Raw genomic sequence first — 21,449 nt, 5'->3', positions numbered from 1 at the left:
GAGAAGGTGACTAAGAATCGGAGAGTTCCAAAAATACTCTAGTCCAAGAGTTATCACTTGGCAGAGGTATGATTTTGGGCCATTTCTATCCATCTCTAAATCAGTGTTCTTTCCATATTACCAAGATACTATTGCACTTTTTGTATTTTTCCCTAATGGTTTTTTTTTTTTTTAACAATATTATGATAGCATTGTTAATTTTTAAAAAATACAGATTTAAAAAACGCTGAAGCATCACAAAAATCTCTTCTTCAAAGAAAGCTCATCAAGTATCCTGATTGGTGAATTCATACTTTGCTGTTTTCACTTTTTACTGAGGCAATGCATTTGTAGTAACTTATCTAATATAAAGACTGTCAAAATAGACCTTGTAAAGGCATTATAATGGCTTAAATATTTTTTAAAAATATGTACCTGCTGTCAATCTCATAGGCAACACTGTCTCTCTAGGTGAGAAAATCTGAGGTGGTTTTCTTTTTGAAATAAATAATTTATAGCTGTTAGTATAGAGATTTTGTAGCTAATCATTTGTGTCATAGCACATTAGTTCTAAAGTATCATCTTTTAAACTGTTTTTAGATGAAGTAGATTCAGATAATTTGTAATTGATTCTTTTGTACCTATTTTTTTGTGAAGGCCCAAAACTAATATATTCACTGCATTTAAGGCTATGGGAAGAGTGACAGGAGGGGGATGGCAGGGAGAGAATCACAAAAGGTACATGCCACCAACATTCAGAAGAGGAAGATAAATCATGTGTAGCAATTTGACCAATCCTTGGCTAGGAAGATACATTATTATTATTCCAGTGAGCCCATATTTAATACTGTTGCTAAGGATTTGATGTCAGATACAACAGTGCCACAGATTAGATGTGTAGCTTTTTGGCTAACCAGAAGATGGGATTGCAGTTAGCTTTGAATGTTGGTAAATCTCCTTATAATTTATTTTATTCTGTCTATATAATCAGTTTTAATGTATCCTGAGTACTTCTATTATTTGTTGCTATTTAAGAAGTATTTTAGACTTAGTCAATAACTTTGTTTTTTGGTGTCTGTAAAGTCATTCATTGATTTATCTTGATCACTTTAGAACAGATAAAATCATTGAAATATGCATTTAACTTTTTTGGATTTTGGGGGAAAATAGTTGAGACTAGACAAGAATAGTGTGGAATTAAGAAAAAATGAAATGAAAATTCTTTTTAATGCTAATATGGTCATTTGGCATTTTTGTGCGTGCATCCTGAAGTGGTAGTAGAAATATCATCCCTTGGTAAATATTTTTTTTTTTTTGCTTGAAAGTAATAGTGTCAGATACATAACTAGTTTATATTAATAGGGAAAAAACAGTTTAAGAATAACCTATTATTGGGGTGCCTGAGTGGCTCAATTGGTTAAGTGTCCAGACTCTTGATTTCAGCTCAGGTCTCCATCTCAGGGTTGAGAGTTAAAAAAAAAAACAAAAAAACAAACCCAATAAGAATACCATTATTCTAACAGTTGTCAGTTGTGTGTGTCAATATATCCCTTTGCTTTTAGTGATACATAGAACATGAAAACCTTATAATAAATCTTGACCTTGCCCTGCATACCAGGTCTATTGAATATATATTTGGCAAATATGTTTATATAGCTATTTATGAATATTATAGCATTTAATATAAATGATTTAGCAGTTTTTATTTCTCTCTGAGAATGGTTCAGTCGCTTTGAGTTTAAATGGTTATAGCCTGGCAGCAATTTCATTGTCTCATCTTTTTTTTTTTTTTTTTTTGAGGATTTATGTATTTGAGAGAGAGAATGTGTGGGGTTGGGGAGAAGGAGAGGGGGAGAGACAGAGAGAATATCAATCAGGCTTCATGCATGGGGCTCAATCCCATGAACCCCAGATCAGGATCTGAGCTGAAATCAAGAGTCGGACACTTAACCAACTGAGCCAACCAGGCACTCATCTTGCTCATCTTTGACCAAACATCATAAGTTAAATTGTAAATGTAGCAAGAACACATGGTGTTTTTTTTTTAATTGAATTGCTCCAGTTTTTCTAGATTTTTTTTACTATTAAGATATGAGAAGGCAGACAAAATGGGTTTTCTAAATATTTTACCCTCAGCCATGAAACTGGCAGTGAGGTACCAGTATAGTTTGCTCTCTAAGAAAGCTGCAATTATATCTGTATCAAAATTTAATGTGTAATCCTGAACACTTGATGGCCATTAAATGTGAATAATTTTATTTAGATTTGAGTTTCCGTTAGGATTTAACAAAACTGAAAGAGTGCATTTTACTTGGGGGCTGGATGTCAGAGAGGGTGCAGAATGCTCCTATAACTTCTTTGGAATATTATGCTAAAACTTAAGCTATGGCTTATTCTAAGAAGTGCTGATAACATTAGAGATAAAACAGGATTATATCTTATGCAGTTATATCTAATTGCCACATGAATCTAACTTCAGCATGTAAAGTTGGTTATAAAGCCATTTTGAAAATTCAAATTTGTATGCTTTACATATCTCAGTTATGACATAAGCTATTTTCATTTTTGAAAAATAGGGAAAACCAAATCCCTTCCAGCAGTGCAGTGGTGGGGGAGAGGGCTGGGGAAGAGGGAGGTTTTGTCCCCAAGAGTACATTGGTAATGTCAGGAGACATTTTTGGTTGTCACAGATCTTGGGAGTGCTTCAGGCATCTAGTGGGTAGGGGCCAGAGTTGCTGCTAAATATCCTACAAGTCATAGGATAGTCCCCCCAACAGAGAGTAATTCAGCCCAAAGCATCAACCATGCTAAAGTTGAGAAACTTTTTAGTAAGGAGAAAGATCACATATACCTAAAACCTTGTTAATTTTTGGGTTAGTCTCCTAGAAACACAGAAAACTACTTAAAATAATAGCTTATAAATAGAAATTGCTTTCTACTGATGCTATAAAAACTTACCATTTTATAGTAATATAAAATTTTATTTGTAAAACAAGTTTATTTTTAAAACTTATGAAAATACTCATTTAGTCATTTAACAAATATTTGTTGAGTGTCTACTGTGTGCATTGGTCGCTGATCTAGGCTCTGAGGGTGCAGCAGTGAATAAAACCAAGTTCTTGCATTAAGGAGCTTATATTCTAATTGGAGGAGACAGGCAATAAACACATATATGACAGGCAAAGGAGTATTGTTAAGTATGATTACAGTTGGGTAAGGGATAGAAGTTAATGATTGATAATGTAGTTGGAGAAGGCCTTACTAAAAGTGTCAACAGTGATACTTGAGCAGAGACCTGGAACTCAAGCAAGTCACTGATATTGGGAGAAAGAGCATTCCAGGGAGAGGAAAGAACCAAAGTCCAGTCCTCCTGAGGCGGGAGCACACTTGATATTTTCAAGGAATGGTAAGAAGGCCAGCCTACCTTGAGTAGAGCAAGTTGGGGAGAAAGTAGGAGGAGCTGAATTGAGAGTAGTGGTAGATGGAATTGGAGGTTGGAGATGTTTTTTTTTAGGATGTTTGGTGGTCGGGACTTTGGAAACTATTGGAGGGGTCTTGAGCAGAGTTACACAAACTCATTTACATTTTAGGAAGAAAACTGATGGGAAGGATATGAAGAATTAATTGGAGGAGGATAAGGATGGCAGCAGTAAGACTAGTTGCGAGACTACTAAAATGTCCAAACATGAAACGATTATGGGAGTGGTGGAAGTGTTGAGAAGTGGTCCATTATAGTTTAAAGAGCTAAAAGACTTGGTGATGATTTCGATGTGGGGTATGAGATCAGATATGACAAGTCGAAAAAAAATATGACAAGTCGAAGATGATTTCATGGCCTGAACAACTGGAGGAAAAAATATATCACTTACTAAAGTGGAGAAGCCTGGAGGAAGAGTTGATTTTAGGAAGAAGTTAAAGACTTTGGTTTGATGTGTTTACTATGAGATAACCTGGATATTGAATATATCTAAGAAGAGATGTTAACTAGACAGATACAGGAATGTGGATTTCAGTGGAGTGGTGTGTACTACAAATTTATGAGCTTTCAGCATAAAGATGGTATTTAGAGTCAGGGAATCTGATAGGAGATTTTCTAGGAAGTGTATAGTCTTTTTGTCTTCGAGAGAAGAAAAGAGGTTTAAAGACCAAGCCCAGGGCACTCTTAACTTTTAGAAGGCAGAAAGAGGAGGAGGAATCAGAAAGGTGACTAAGAAGGAGCAGCTAGTGAACCAGAAGGTGAAAGTGAGGGTCAAGAAAGTTGATGGTGTCCTCAGGAGAGGTTATAGTAGTGTACGGTGGAGTGTAAACAAGCAGGGAGTCAAGTGAAAGTATTGGGGGAAGGTAGTAATAGGTAGTGAAATGGTATTTGGGTCGACAGATTGGAGGTGCCACGGTTGTTGAGAATTTGTTAGCCTAAGATTTGTTCTTTTTGTTACATTGATAGAGTTTGTTTTCATTGCAATGAATATTGCTATAAATATTCATGGTGCGTTTGACCCTTAAATAGTGCAGGGGTTAGGGGAGCTCACCCCTGTGCAGTTGAAAATTCATGTATAACTTTGACTCTCCCAAAACTTCGCTAATAGTCTACTATTGGCTGGCAGCCTTACCAATAACTTAAACAGTTGGTTAACACATATTTAAATACCTGTTATATACTGTATTCTTACAATGAAGTAAGCTAGAGAAAAAAAATGTTATTAATAAAAGCATTAGGAAAAGAAAGTACATGTTTAATACAGTAAAAAAAAATCTGGATATAAGTAGACTGGTGGTGGTCAAGCTGGTGGTATTCAGAGGTCAACTGTGTTTCATTTAATATAAGACAATTTATTCAGTCTACTGACGGACATTTGAATTGTTTCCAGTTTGGGGCTGTTATAGTTAATGTTGCCAGAAAGCATCATTGTTCATATCTCTTGCTGTATACGTGCATGAGTTTCACTGGGACTTAAAGCTAGAAGTTATAGTGTTCAAAGTATATATCTATGTTCCTTTACATACTGTTCACAGTTTTCCAAAGTGGTCCTACAAATTTAAATCCTCCACTAGTAGAGGATATAGGTTCAGAGTACTTTACAAAGTTAGCCATTTTGCTGGAGATGAGCAGTACTTGACTTTTGTTCTCATTTGCATTTCTCCAATGACTAATGGTATTGAACCCCTTTTCATATGTTTACTGACCAAATGAATAGCCTATTTCATATAGTGTGCCTATGTTAAGTATTTTGCCTATTTGGTGGTTAGAGAGGTGTTGACTTTTTTTTTTTTTTGTAATTGTAGAGTGTTTTAGATTTGAGCTCTTTTTTGAGTACATGTGTTGTAAATATCTTTTCTCTAGCTTACCTTTTCAGTGTTGATGATATTTTTTGATGAACAGAAGTTTTTGATTTTCATGTACTCCAACTTATCAATCTTTTCTTTTTCAGTTAGTGCTTTTTAGGTTCAACGTAAGAAGTCTTTTTCTATCCCCAGATCATCAATATAATTCTCCTGTATTGTCTTCCAAGTATTATATTTTTTTACATTTCCACCTGGAATTGATTTTTATGTTTCTCATGAGGTATGAGTCAGGGTTTCATTTTTTTCATAGGTGGATAGCCAATTGATTTAGCACCATTTATTAAAAAGATAATTCTTTCCACTTTGCCCTGCAGTGCCATCTTCGTCATAAAACAAGTAGTGTATGTGTGTATCTGTTTCTGGTTCTTTGCTAGTCCATTGGTCTGTTTGTCTATCCTTGTGGTTGTACCATGCTGTCATAACCATAGTTAGATAACAAATTTTGTTATCCGGTGGAGACTCTTTTTTTTTTTTTTTTCATTATTTTTTGCTCCTTCGGGAGCCTTTTTAGACATTTTCTCCGCTTCCTTCAATGAAATTAAATACCAAGTAATAGAATTTTGTCAGGTAGGATTAATTTGTGTTTGGGCACAAAACTGTTGAAACGGGTGATTCAACACCCGTGATTCTTCCCCCGCCACCTCCGCCCGAAGAAAAAATTTTCTCCCTCTTAGGAGCCATATAACCTGTATTGAGAATGCATGTAGTAAACCAACCCTCTCACTTTTTTCTTTTTATATAGGAGTGATATGATATTCGCTGTGGTTTTTCTGTTTGTTTCAATGAAATTTAGAAACAGCTTACTTAGTAATTTGTACAAATTGAAACAAAGTAAAAGTAAAAAAAAACGAAAACCAAAAAACCCTCTGCCACCAGTACACTATGCGCTCTCCTGGTGGGGGATTTTTATTGGGATTGTATTAATTTTATAATCAGTTTGGATAGTTGATATCTTTAACAGTACTGAGTTTCCTGATCATAAGCATAGTATAGCTCCAAGAAGAAAACTGCTTCAGGAAGAAATTGGAAACAGGAGTTCTATCACCCTAAGTGAGTAGTTAAAACTTTTGCAAAGAATATTCACAGATTTACCAGTAAGGTCTAGTCTAATCAAATATGAAAGGAAACAAGAACTCTAGTCTTATAAAACTCTTTTAAAAGAAAAAGAGGGAACTCTCCCCATATATGTACATATATGTGTACTATATGTTGAATACATCTTATCAAAGATAAGAAAGCAAATTATAGCCTAGACTGATTATGAACATAAACAACTTCTACACAAAATAGTAGCAAACTGAATATATATATTATATATACATAACCAGCTTGATCAGATCTTAGAAATGAAAGGTAGTTTTTATATTAGAAAATCAGTATTTTTATCACATTAACAGATTAGAATTAAAATCATATGTATTCAGACAACCCTTTAGACAATTAAATTAATAGCAAAACTTTTTAAATAGAATCAAGAAACAGGAAGTTCCTGAATTAAATATGGTCAAAAAAGTACAAGATGTCTGGGGGAAAGATATGAAGCTGAATGGAGAGAGAGAGAGAGAGAGAGAGAGTCTTGATTATGTATTATAATTTGAAAAACTAATTTTAAAATTCTGATGGAAATACAGATTATCTAGAATGACTGAGGCATTCTTGAAAAAGAACAAGAGGGGTGACATGGCCCATTAGGTATGGAGATTTAGTAGAAAGACATAGTAGCTAAAGTGTAAGTCACTGGTATAGGGATAAACCAATTCAGACCCCTATGTTTCAGTGCACAAAAAGAATAAACATCAATTTCAGGTGGATTAGTGACCTAAATATGAAAGGCAAAACTATAAAGCTTTTAAAGGCTTTGAATGATAATAGACGAATAAATCATTATTACCTCAGGCTTCTTTTTTTTTAGAGATTTTATTTATTTATTCATGAGAGAGAGAGAGAGAGAGAGAGAGAAAGGCAGAGACACAGGCAGAGGGAGAAGCAGGCTCCACGCAGGGAGCTTGACATGGGACTCATCCTGGATCTCCAGGATCACGCCCTGGGCTGAAGGTGGCGCTAAACCTCTGAGCCACCCAGGCTGCCCCTACCTCAGGCTTCTTAAACAGGAAATAAAAAGCATTAAAGGAAAAGATTGATAAATTGGTTTACATTAAATTGAAGCACTTGGAGTTATCAAAATATGCCATAAAAAAAGTGAAAAGGTAGATTCAGAGTAGAAGAAGGTATTTGCAATATACAAGTAAAACATGGTAGTATCCAAATGGTATGAAGAATGAAGTAGTAATCTTTGCCTTCAGGGTAGAGGTGAGGGAGAGAATATGATAGCAAAGGAATGTACAAAAAAAAAAAAGAAAGCTCTGTGTGGTTTCAGATGTTCTCATTCTTGAGCGAGTGGTGTTATTTTTCCCTAAAATGAACTTACATCCTATGCGTTTTCTGGATATAAAGACATTTCTTAACAACAACAACAAAAAGAAATGGGAAAATGAAAACGATAAAGATATATCTTTATTATAGCAGTTTGCTAGGGCTTCCATAACAAATTATTAGAGACTGGAAGGCTTAAACAACAAATTCATTTTCTCAACAGTTTTGGAGGCTGGAAGTCGAAGAGCAAGAAGTCAGCAGGTTGGGTTTCTCTGGATGCCTCTGTCCTTGGCTTGCAGATGGACCACCTTGTCGCTGTGTCCTCACATGAGGACATCTGTGCTTGAGCATCCCTGGTGTCTGTGTTTTTTAATTTACTCTTATAGGGCTACCAGTCAGATTGAGTTAGTGCCCACCCTAAAGGACTTGTTTTAAGCCCTTCACCTCTTTAAAGGCTCTGTCTCCAAATGTGATCACATTCTAGGGTCCTAGGAATTAAGTTTTTAACATCTGGATTTTGGGGGAGACACATTCAGCTACAACACTGATGATGTAGTAAAGATCTTGAATAGTAAACGGGTTCTTGTGATTTGGATAAAGTTTCCCAGACCAATTTTTAGATCCCAGAATTGCTTCATGAAAAAAAATTAAAATAAAGCAAGGATGTTGTGCTCTGAAGAACTGTGCTAAATGACCAAGATAGTGTGCTAAAATGGAATTTCTCAAGGTATTTTACTGTTTTACACAAATACTCTTAAATATAAGTATGAAACCAAGTGAATAAATATAATATTAGAATTAGATCTTTTAGTCTCATCATCCCCAAGATTTATAAATCCTAGTTGACAAAATTTTTAAAAAAGCTTTTCATTGGGAGAAGAGAAGATGCATTTTATTTGGTCAAATATGGTATTTTTATTACACTCCACTCTACTATAACACCATATGTGCATTTCTGAAATTCACCCTTCTATGCAAAATTATGCAGTGAAAACCACAGGGCTTATGGGAAGATGGAGGCACAACACTCAGAAACTTTGTCAGTGACTCTCAAAAGGATCAGAAGACTCTCAAAAGGATCAGAACCTAATAAAATCAACAGCTTGGTTTCACAGTTAAATAGTTAAGAAATGCATACATAATACTATACTGGACTTGACACTTTACCTTAAAAGAGACCTGCCATGTAGTTGTGGAAGTGGGCATCAGACAGGTTGCAGTAAGTGACTTACTCAGAAGCAATGGAAGGAGAGCCATCTGAAATCTGAGGGAAAATTGTAATAGCAGTTGTGGCAGAGTGTGACTCATAATACAGACAATGAATTATGGTAGCCAGTAGGTGTTCAGATGTGTGCACGTGTTATGTGTATTCCCATGTACCTTCGTTTAGCAGGGTGTGGTTTTCCAAAATCATGTAGGGTTTCTTGCAGTTAAAAATCACACATAAGTAAATGGAATTCTTGCTACGCTCAAGCTGTTGTTTCACATACTGACCATGTTGGAACACTTTCGTGTTTTCAAGCAGCATTATAGCAGAATTTACTGCACTTAATTTCTTATACATGGCTCCATTTTTTTATTTTAGCATGTTTTGTAAGGACTCTGCGTTAGGCTCTTTTCACTGAGCTTTTGAACTGACTGCCAGAATTTGACTGCTAAACAGCATCATGAGTGTCTTGGTGAATTTTAAGTTTTTCTAGACTAACGAATTGAGTGGTTTGGGTGTAGACTCAGATTTCTGCTTGAGTCTGGTGGATGGTCACTGTGATACACAGAAAGGCACCAGTTCTTTTGTTTCAAGCAAACTCATTATGTTCAGTGACCTTCCTATTTTTGATGTTGCCAGGAAGATATCTTTAAGCCTTAGCCTGAATTAGTGTTTAAAAAGCATATGGGTGGTTATATTTTGGGGATCCTTCCCATTCATTTGTTGCTTCTGTTCACTGTGGAAGTATTATTTCAGAGCTTAGCAGCAGTAGGTTTCCAGAACTCTCTCTCACTCTTCTGGTCTCTCTGCTTGGTAACAGAGGAAATGAAATGCTTCTTGTTTTCATTTTTACACCACTTTCTTGGGTTCACTTTCAAGAGACTCGTTTTTATGCCTTGAGCCAGGAAATCAGCTTTCCCTCAGAGCATTTACATTTCTCCTCCTTGCTTGGTGTTTCTACAGTCCTCTGCATGCATCCCTGTTAGAGAGCATATATCATGTTGTTTTGAGTTTCAAAAAATTGGGTTCTCTCTTGAAATAAACTGCAGCTTTTTCAGGGCATAGATCATATCTTTCTCATTCTTACTTTTCTGTTACATAGCACAGTGTTTGGTGGTGATGGTTGAGTGGATGGATAGTTGAATGGGTGAAGAAGGCTTAAAGAGAGCTGGTCCACACGATCCTATCATTTGTTTCCCCCTCATTTTGACTAAGTGACGTATCTCTAGGTGTCTTGATCACTTGATCTTTAATACTATGAGTCAGGCTTGTACATTCAAACTCTCTAGAAATATAATAATAAAATTTCCTTTTGTGTAACTGTGTAATTGTGCACTATATGTTTTCTTTTTGTTTATTTTTTTTTTTTTCTGGAAACAGTAAATAAGCTTGGCTAATTTGGAACTTTAGGATTGAGGCTTTTTGATACAAGAGTAGTAAAATTCCTATTTTTTGGCTTGCTACTATGAATTAAAACACTTATTTTTGAAATTTTCTAATATTTATGTATTGATTAAGTGGAATAAACTTAAAAGGGGGAGAGTATTTTTTTAAGATAAGGGAGCAATGTTAATGGGTTAATTCTTGACTGTTTTGAAATTTTACATAACTTGTCAATTTGTTTTAAGTCTTTTTTCTCTCTTCTTATAGGACCTCTTTGTTGTTAGGCATGAATTGGCCATAATGAGACTAGCTGCCTTTATGGGCATCACTATGTTAGTTGGAATAACTGGACTTTTTTATACTCAGCTTATTGGCATCATCACAGTAAGTATGTTTTTTCAATGTAATGTATTTATGAACATATTCCCTAATTATGAACTTAATTCTAAGAAGTGACAAAAAGTTTATAAATTAAAGGAGAAAATTACCCATAGCTATTTATATATTTTCATTTTCATATGCCTATGTAATTTTAAAGTAGTTACAATAGGTGTATAGAGTATATATACAATTATACAATTTTGTATCCTGCTTTTAAAAATTAGCATATTTTTGTATGACTACAGACTCCATGTTTATAGTTTTTAATAGTTGGATATACTCTGTTTAGTGACTTGACTATATTTTAGTTAACACTTTTCCTGTTGATCAGCATCTAATGTGTAATATTTTTTTCTATATTACAAATTACACTACTTTGAACATCTCATTTTCCTCTTTAAACTATTTAAGATAAATTCCAAAAAGTGGAGTTGCTGGTAGAAACATTTTATTAGTAATTAGGTCTTATTTATTTTTTGCATATATTTATTAGTCAAATGGGATTTATCAAACAGAGAAGTTCAAAAAGTGAGAAAATTATATTGAGTAATGATATAAAAGTTTGGTAATACACTGCATTGTAGAAGATATAGGTTAAGGTTTTCTTATACATTGTTGATAGAGGGTAAATTAGCATAACCTTTTGGAAAGGTGAATTGTCAGTGTGTATCAAACATTAAAATGCACAGTCCTTTTGATCAATCTCTACACATTTATTTTGCAGAAACTATTGACATATGTATAAATAAATATGTATGTAAGAAATGATCTCCATTGTTATGTTATGTATAGCAAATGTATATGTAAACTTAAGTGTTTACCAGAATATGTTCAGTGAAAACAATGTATAGTAAGAAAAAAAACATATCAAAACTTTCTATAAAGTAACAGTAATCAAAAAAGTGTGGTACTGGCACAAGGGTATATATATATATATATATATATATATATATATATATATATATGACATAGAATTGAAACTCTAGAGGTATTTGTATATAAATATGGTCAACTAATTTTCAACAGGAGCACCCAAACTATTCAATGGGGTAAAGAAAAATCTTTTTTTTTTTTTTTTTTTTTAAGAAAAATCTTTAATAAATGCTGCTGGGATAACTAAATGTACACATGCAAAAGAATAAAGTTGACCCTTACCTCAAACCATAATACATAAATTAACTCAAAATGGATTGTAGACCTAAATGTAGGATCTAAGATTATAGAACTCCTAGAAGAAAACATAAGAGTAAATTTTGGAATAGGAAATAGTGTTTCAGATATGACTCCCAAAGTGCAAACAACCAAGAAAAAAATATAGTTAAATAAAAGTGTAGACTTTTGTGCTTCAAAGGACACTATCCAGAATGTGAAAAGGTGGCTCATGGAATGGGAGAAAATATTTGTAAATCATGTATGTGATAAGGGGCTTTTTATATCTAGGATAGAGAACTCCTGTAACTCAATAATAAAAGGACAGCTTAATTAAAACATGGTCAAAGAATCTGAATGGACATTTGTTCAAAGAGGTTATATCAATGGACAAAAAATACATGAAAAGATGCTCTATAACACTGGTCATCAGAGAAATGAAAATCAAAACCATGATGAGGTACCACTTCACACACGCTATGATGGCTGTATGAAAAAAAGATAGTAGCAAAAGTTGGTAAGGATGTAGAGGAGTCAGAATCCTCACACACTGTTAGGGGGCATGTTAAACAGTGCAGACAACAGTTTGGCAGTTCTTTAAAAAGTTAAACACAGAATCATCACTTCATTCAGCAGTTCCACTCCTAGTTGTCTACTCCAGAGAAATGAAACGTGTGTTCACATGGAAAAATTTGTACATGAACATTTATAGCAATGTTGTTCATACATAATAGCCCCAAACTGAGAGTACTCCAGATATCTGTTAGCTGATGAGTGGATATACAAAATGTGGACTATCCATACAATGGACATTATTCTGCCCTAAAAAGAAGTGGAAGTCCTGATGCATGCTACCACATGGATGAACCTTGAAAACATTATGCTAAGTGAAAGAGACCAGTCATAAGAGGTCTTGCCTTTGTGTAATTCCATTTATATGAAATGTGGAGAATAGGCAAGTCTGTAGAGACAGAAAGGAGATTAATGGTTAACTAGGAGTGGAGAGCTAGGGGGACTGGAGGTGATGGCTAAAGGATATTGGGTTTCTTGTATGAGGTGCTGAACATATTTGGTAATGGTTGAATGACTGTGAACATACTAAAAAAAACATCAAAATGTGCACTTTAAATGTGTGAATTGTATAGTATATCAATTATATGACAATATAGCTCTTAACAAAATGACTTCTCTCATAAGTTAGGTGTTAATTTTACTCATTTTATTTTCATTCATTTTGCATATAATTTGTCAGTGTCCTATTTTCTTAATGTGTTCTTTCCTCTTATTGATCAGTAAGAAATGTTAATAACAATGTTAACTTTCAGAAAAAAAGAAATATGCAGGAAATAGCTGTGTGTCTCTCTCTGTCCTTCTATCTGTTTTCAGACTACCCCTGGAAAGGCACATTAGATATAGGTAGTGATAACCAGCCTCTGAATAGAACAGAAAGAATAGTCAGAAATGGAGGGAAAACATATTTCCTGTATAACCTGTGTTTGTATACTTTATAAGGTACTCATAACCTTTGCTCCCTAGGTTTTATAGGAAAAATACTAAACACACAGGAAATTTTGAAGAATTTTGCATGTGGGTAGGTGAATATCCAGCCACAATGGACATAGTAGAATAATTATCTCATGTCAAACTATCAGTCTATATTATCTTTTGATATACATATCAAAATAAATTGCATCAAATTGTTCACCATGCAAATCATTAACTAGAGCTCGATGCTTGTTTACATTTTTTTCCTTTGAGGCAAAATTTCCTACAGTGAAGAGCATACATTTAAGTGTTCCTATTGGGTGTTCCTATTGGATGAGCAGTGCACCCCAAAACTTTTCATAACATAGAATATTACCATCACCTCAGAAAGTTTCCTCATGCCTCATGGCAATAAATCTGCCTCCTCCGCAGAGGCACTACTGATCTGATTTTTCCCCACCATAGATTAGTACTGGTTGTAGAATTTCATGTGTGTCATTCATATAAGTTTTTCACTCAATATAATCTTTTTTGATCTGTGTTGTTGCATGTATTGATGATTACTTATCGTTGCTGAGTAGTATTGCACTGTATGACTGTGCCACAATTATTTACTTTGTTGATAGAAGGCTGGCTCGATTCCAGCTTGGACAATTGTGAATAAACCTACTAAGAACATTTTTGTTCCGGTCTTTTTGTATTAACATGCTTTCATTTTCTTGGGGCAATATCTAGGACAAGAATTGCTTTGTCACTTAAGAAAAGTTTATCTTTTGTTTCATAAGCAACTGCCAGATCTTTTTCCCAAGAGACCGTACCATTTGTACTCTCACCAACGATGTATGAGAATTCTAGTTGCTCCACATTCTTGTCAACATTTGTTGTTGTCAGCCTTTAATTGCAACTCCTGAGGTCGGTTTTTTTAGCATCTTGTTTTAATTTCTGTTTCCCTGATGACTCGTGATACCGAACACTTCTTCATGTGCTTATTCGCTGTTCATCGATTGTATAATGTCTGTTTAAATTACTTTTATTGTTAATCAGCTTGAAATATTTTTTAATATCATGATTTCTTGAATGATGATGAATAACATGGTTTTAATAACAGTAGTGAAGATGAAAGTAGGTCTTTGCCTCTTTTCTCTACTCTTATACTACTAATTCATAATTGTTTTATAGTCTATCTTTAAATTATGTCAGAATTGCTAGATTATACTCACACTTTGAATTTTCACTTTTGCAGTTGCCAAGATCATTGGTAGAGGTTTATATCCCCTGAAATGATAATTCTCAGATTTTTTTTTCAGTTTCTAATGATGAATGGCTGGAAATGGACATTTGGGATGTTGCTGCTAAGAGTGCAAGTTACTTATAAGGGTCATTGGGTTTATAGCTGGGGGCAACAGGTTCCTTCTTACCCAGCAGCCCCAGAAGCTTCAGAGAAGGAAGTTTGGCAGCAAAGTCTTCAAAAATCTTTCAAGAATCTCCACTATAAAATTTTAGTGTTCACTTTTGAATTGGCCATAAAGTTATTTTTTGAATTTGTTGCTTTTTAAAGGATGAAGAATATCAGATTACTTACTGAATTTGTTGGTTTTTAAAGGACATATGATACCAGATTTTATTCTGACTCTTTTCTGTATTACCAACATGTTAATATTTTCCAAATTGCATGATTTTTTCTTTTGCTATAATACTGAACAGCACTTCATTGTCTTAAGATGGGGAGTTTGGGTTCTGATGTTGTGCTATTTCTAAAACTAAGTAGAAACCACATTTGTTATATAATGCTTTCTCCAAAAGTTTCATTTCTTTCTGTGTACATATAGTGCCCTCTCAGAATACTCTACTAAACAGTTCTGATATCTGTAGAAATTATACATTTGTGAAACATTCAAAAAAAGAATGCAGTGTTAAGATATATATTTGTTAGTCCAGTGTTTACCCACTCTACCTCCTATTGAATCTAAGTACTTTGGACATTTACAGTAAATTTCAATTCCATTTTCTGGGCTTTCATAGTGAGCTTCTAGCATCACTCTTTTGGGATTAAAAACAAAATTTCTTTTATGGTTTCCAGAATGTACTCCTCCTCACATTGATTTAAGGCTCTTTAAGGTTTAATTATTTAAAGTTGTTAAACCTCAGTATTAATTTTAAATCTAATGAATTATCAGTATTTAAATAAAAGAATTTAATATTTTTAATTAAAATTAAAAATACAGAGATTTTGCTTATTTATTTATTTATTTTAAATTTTTATTTATTTATGATAGTCACAGAGAGAGAGAGAGGCAGAGACACAGGCAGAGGGAGAAGCAGGCTCCATGCACCGGGAGCCCGACGTGGGATTCGATCCCGGGTCTCCAGGATCGCGCCCTGGGCCAAAGACAGGCGCTAAACCGCTGCGCCACCCAGGGATCCCGATTTTGCTTTTTTAAAATACAGTATGCTTGCTGTTTCATTTTATGAAAAAATTAGTACTACCCACAGGAAATTTCACACCTGGGAGTGTTTTTGTAGTAATTTGAATCCAAGCATCTCTCACAATGTGAAAGAAGTGATGAATTTGTTAGGTAGCTTACGAAAGAAAAGGAGAAGGAATCACAGTAAATTTAATCCTTCCACTGACGTCTTCCTCCTTCCCCTATTCCTGCATTCCAAAGACCAGGAGGCATTTTGGGAAAACACTGGTAGGAGTATTATTTCATTATATAAACTGTATCATTACATAACTTGAATATAGGCTTATTAGACAACAAATAGGCAAAACAAATGCTGTCCTTTTTAGATTTAGATTGAGGTTTTGAGGAAGCAGCACATCCGTTTTCAGTAATTTTTTCCTTATTCTTACTTGGAATAAATAAATAATTTCTGTCCATGTGAGAGAGAAGATCCTGTCTTCTTATTTATAGTAGAAGGTAACAGGATAATTACAGTAATGATTATCTGATGTCATTTTAGATTTAACAAGAGCAGATTATCTGTGACCCAGATAAAATAACTAGAAATTAAATTTAAAAACAGTGGATTTCTAATCTCATTTCCAAGGTTAAAAGATCTCAACACAAACAGATGTTTCTGTGCAATAGACTATCTTAAACCCAATTTTAGAGGATTTACCTTTGATTATTTTTAGATTTAATTTTAGACATATGTTTAAAGATATGTTTGTGCATATTTACTAAAATTAATATTGAAGTTAAAATGTTTTCAGAGCAATCTGCTTTGAAGCATTCTTTATTTAGGGAGCAGATTATTCTAATTATTCCTTACTTAGTCTGCTTAGCCTTTTTGTTTCTGTTTCCGAAATGGATAGTGATGTTGTTATTAATGTAATTGATGTTGTCAGAATTTCTTATTGAGCAGTAGTTCACACACAGCCAAGAATAATGTCCATTCTGATGAGCACCAGTACTCATAGTGCTGGATGATTGTATTAGTCATGTTTTCAGTCACTGGGCTTGGGGAGAGTTCATCAAGAAGCGCTCTAACAGCTGGTACAGCGCCTTCTGGTGAGGTTCTGACAGTGAGCTATTGTGTACCATGACACTGCTCTGACAGTTTATCTAAATTTTGTATACCAGCATTTTTGTTTCCTGGGCACCGTGGAGTTTATATAATAGCTTAAGCTTTTGATGGCGCCTCTGGAGCAGAGTGCTTTTCTCAGTTGTGGTGAGGTTGAGGGCAGGATGGGGAAGATGTATTTAGCTGTGGTTTTGAGCTTTAAATTCTCAAAGAAAAAATTTGAGCTTTTGCTCAGTTAGTCTCCCAGGTACTGTTGTTGGACTCTACTTGAATTACTAAAAAGATAGCTTACAGTAAAGCTTTTCAAATTAAAAGGGGGAAAATGCTCCCCCCTCCCCACATCCTGATTCATGATTACTCAAATGCAGAAAGAATCACAAATGCAGGGGTGACTTAACTTTAACTTGATTATTTTATACAATGAAAAGTATCTTATGTTCAAAATGTTCAGTTAGTTTAAATGAGATTATCCACTGAATGGCATTCTCATTAATCAGACAATTAGTGGACTTACCTGCCTTTTAATATATACCCAGAAATGTAGCCCCGAGATTATTAATCCTTATAATTAAATTTTACCAAGTATGCCACTGAATCAGTGTGGTGAATAGCAACATTCAGTATAGTCTCTGTACAAATTATGTTTGGTTTACTCAACTACAGATCAGCATTGCAAATATGGAAATCATGGCTAATTATGCTGAACTCAGCTTACTTAACATTTTTATAAAGGGCATTCCGTATAACATTTTGTTTTCTATTCTGAATTATATTTTTTGTTTAATAAAAACAAAATATTTCTAATAGAATCTTCTAGTTGTAATATTAACTGAAATATCTTCTTAGTGGGTTTTAAAAACCTAGAAAAATCATGAGAATTAAAAATGCCATTTCTTATATGCTTTTAATATTATACACAAGTATTGGCTAATTAATATTTCTTTGAACTTTGAATATATAGAGAACTTTATAGAACCTAGGTTCTCCCTTGCCAAAGAATTGGTTTAAATACATACTAAGTTACATTGCATAATAGTAATACAAAAGCATTCTTTTAAAAAATGCCTCTAGCATCAAAGTTATTATGTGTGGAATTGTATTGCTCTTTAGCATAAACACGTTCCTCTGTGAAAAGTATATTTGTGTTGTGTCATCTCTCTGGCTCAGTGTCAGTCTTCTTGTATTTCTGATAAAATTGCAAGTAATTAACTATCTAAAACTATTTCTAGAAGTTCTTCCATAGGAATAGTGCATTTTAATTTTCTCAAAGCATTATTAATTACTTGAGTGATTAAATTGATGCGCTTTTTGGTAAAGAAGCTAAACAGTTACGAGTTTTCATTTTACTTGAATTTTTACCCATTCATTTTCTCATGTTCTGAATCTACATGAATTTTTGATCTGACTTTAAAATATTACTGTAGGATTGGAGGAAGCACTGAATCCTGTATTTATAGTTAACTTGTAGATCTTTCCCACAATGATTCCTGTGCTTCTCTCTGTCATATTTTGTTAATATTTTTGTTACTCCCTAAATCTCAGGCAGAGAAGCACATTAACCAATCTTACTTACCAGTATACTGGTAACCAGAAATCTTATTGAAAGTATAATGTTGTATTAAAAATGTAAGAGTTGTTAACCTGGAGTGTTGATTGTGAACATGGTTTCCAGCTGTTCCAAATATTTAGCCTAAGGCTTACTTAAACAATATGTTATTTTATGTAACCATTCTCTCTGTCATTCTCTGTGTATTACAAATTATCTTGTCTACTTGACTGCTTTCACTGACTATAAGCTCCTTGATTCTAAGGACTGTGGTATAATATGTCTTAGTATATTTTTGATAGATGGATAAATGAGTAAATGAATCATGGTTTATGTACATAGTATTTATTTTTTCAACTGGATTGTAAGCCCCTTGTGGACATTGGATTATCTGTGTAGTCTCCCATAGTCCCCGTTATTTTATCTTTCATTATACAATCCACTTTTTAAAAATTATATTCTAATATAATTGAGATATTATATCTCTCAGCCCTCTCAAAAAGAGTATAGTATATCAATAAATATCAATAAAAAGTATAGTAGGCAATATCTAGTAAAAAGTAGGGCTACCATTTATTGAGGGTTTATTAAGGGCTCTAATATATATTAACTCATTTAATGCCTACAAAAGCTAAGAGTAAGGAATTATTTGAAAATTGAGATACAGAGTTTTAGTAACTTTCCTAAGGTTACACAGCCAGAAAGTGGCTTGATGAAGAGAAGTACAGGAATTATTTTGGAAAGAGATTTTCAGTGACTATACATGTAAGATCTGCTGCCTTCTCACTTTGATTCCATGACTGATTAAATGTTTATATGAACTTCAGATCTGTAATAAAAGATACAGCTTTAATAAAAGATATAGGTCCTCTGTTGGAGATAGATGCTTAAAGAACTGATTATTTCAAATGAGGAATATAGTGAGTTCTGGCTTCAAAGGAGGAGAGAGAGCTATGATTAACAGGAAATATTCTCTCTTTGGATTGCAATGAAAGAAATTAAGGAATCATGCTATTTCTGTCCATGTTCAGTGAGTTTAGTGCTGCAGGCATATATTGAGTATCCACTCGGAAGAGTTTTGCTGCTAGGTGCCATGGAAGATATAAAGCTGCTGTCCATACATGGATAAGAGGTGCTAGGAAGTCAAGCAAAAGTCTATCTTAGAATTAATAGACATTAGTGATAGATAAAACAGATATATAATCTCTCATGAATAAAGTTCCTGAGCAGTTTTTTAAACTCCAGATTAAATCAACAGAATCATTGAATTAGGTATGTGCAATAAAGTAAGAATAAAGAGTGTAGGCAATCATTGAGGTTAGAGTGAGCTGTCTTAATGTCTTTGTGATAGAATGCTCTTAAATTGCATCAAGTTTTCAGTTTGGCAGGTGTAGAAACTCCACTTTGAACACGTTTCCAGAGTTAGGCCCAGAGGCAATAATGTTTATTACTTCAAAAGTGATAGTCATATAAACCAGATTGACTGTTTATTCCCTTATATGTAGTTGTCAGGTGTGCCAAAGTACTCTCCAGCACATTCTTTCTCCTGTACAACAACATATATGGCAGTGTTGCTTGGTGAAAATGAACTCAAAACAGGATGAGTCAGTTGGATGGATTGTATCATCAAGCTGTCTATTCCAGGAGGGCCAGATTCTTAGGACTGTTAACCAGGAAATGTTTGGTGATAAATTCTTGCTCTTTGGCCCCCAATACTCCTAATTTTTCTAACAAACAATAAATACTTCCCTCTGACTTTCTGTTAGGAACTACTTCTCTCTCCTCCATTTCCAAATATAATCTTATCAGTTAGGATATTTTAACTTACTTTCTTAGACTGAATCTGAAAGATATTTTTTTTGTAAGATTTATTTATTTATTCATGAGAGACACACAGAGAGAGACAGAGACATAGGCAGAGGGAGAAGCAGGCTCCTTGCAGGGAGCCCGATGTAGGACTTGATACCTAAACCCAGGACCATGCCCCAAGTCGAAGGCAGGCACTCAACCACTGAGCCACCCAGGTGCCCTGAAAGATCATTTCTTAGGGTAAGACCAACATGCAGGAGAAGATAGAGTAACTGTTGATAAAATAGGCAAAGCCCATATAGATCTTGCTGTTTCCAGTTTACTTTTTTAGAAAATAAACTTTCAGTTCTTAAAATAAGAAAACAGGCACCTGGGTGAGTCAGTTGGTTAAGCATCAAGCTCTTGAGTTTGGCTCAGGTCATGATCTCAGGGCTGTGAGATCAAGCCCCATATTGGGCTCTGTAGTGGGCGTGGAGTCTGCTTCAGATTCTCTCTCTCCCTTTTCTTCTGTCCCACCCCCTTCCCTTGCACATGCTCATTTTCTCTCCCCCCCTTCCCTCTCTCTAAAAATAAAATAGGAAGGGATTTTCATATATCTCTTAGTTATGCAGATAGATGGAAGTCTTAGATATTTTAGTCACTAGACCCATCGTCATGACGTATTTTTCTGGGTAAACTATTCCAATTGTAGACAACATACTATAAAAACTTGTTTCTAAAAACAAACAAACAACAACAACAAAAAAACCTTGTTTCTTATCATTCTTTGAAGAACAAAGTTTTCTGAGTATCTTTCCTGACGGTACTAAAGGTATTGAATCTTTCATGCTGAATGAAATAATCTGCACCAACATCTATTTTATTTATTTTTATTTTTTTTCTAAAATATCCCACATTTCCCTGCTTTGCAGCACAAAACAAACAGTATATGAAGGCTCAGTTGGCACTTTTGGCACTAAGTTGTGGTTTTCAGTGTTCTCTGCCAGTAGAACCCTCTCTCCTCTGGTTTGCAATTCCTATCGTGTTTACGAATGTGGTAGCGTGATAACTTGTGTTGCTCTGAGCAACACAAGGACATATTTGTGCCATGTTTGGCTATTCAAATACAAATTGTATTTTTTTTCTTACAATAGTATTCTTGATAGCTGAGTTTCAGAGAAATAATCATTTGCTATTCATAGAGGGGAAAAACACCTTTTTTTGGCTAGCCTCACAAATCCTGTTCAAAACATCATGGTAAACATCACATTCTTTGATAGAATAACC

The 21,449-nt window shown here is 34.3% G+C and overlaps 1 protein-coding gene across 7 annotated transcripts in view; it reads left to right on the top strand.

Annotated features, from left to right (window-relative positions):
- Nucleotides 1-21,449, top strand: part of ZDHHC21 (zinc finger DHHC-type palmitoyltransferase 21) — a 62,492-nt gene that overhangs the window by 35,556 nt on the left and 5,487 nt on the right. For 5 of the 7 annotated variants that reach the window (XM_025432285.3, XM_025432283.3, XM_035696855.2 and 2 more), the window contains 2 exons: nt 10,553-10,669; nt 14,608-19,232. In XM_025432285.3, the coding sequence (XP_025288070.3) occupies nt 10,553-10,669; nt 14,608-14,856 (366 nt within the window). In that variant the 3' untranslated portion in view covers nt 14,857-19,232. Of the gene's footprint in view, nt 1-10,552; nt 10,670-14,607; nt 19,233-21,449 lie in introns of those variants that run through there. The other 2 variants (XM_049116132.1, XM_025432284.3) reach the window with 1 other exon arrangement.

Source organism: Canis lupus, chromosome 11 (genome assembly GCF_003254725.2).
Source record: "Canis lupus dingo isolate Sandy chromosome 11, ASM325472v2, whole genome shotgun sequence".
Lineage (NCBI taxonomy): Eukaryota > Metazoa > Chordata > Mammalia > Carnivora > Canidae > Canis > Canis lupus.
The sequence above is the reverse complement of the archived record's forward strand: the minus strand, read 5'-3'. Positions and strand labels throughout refer to the sequence as shown.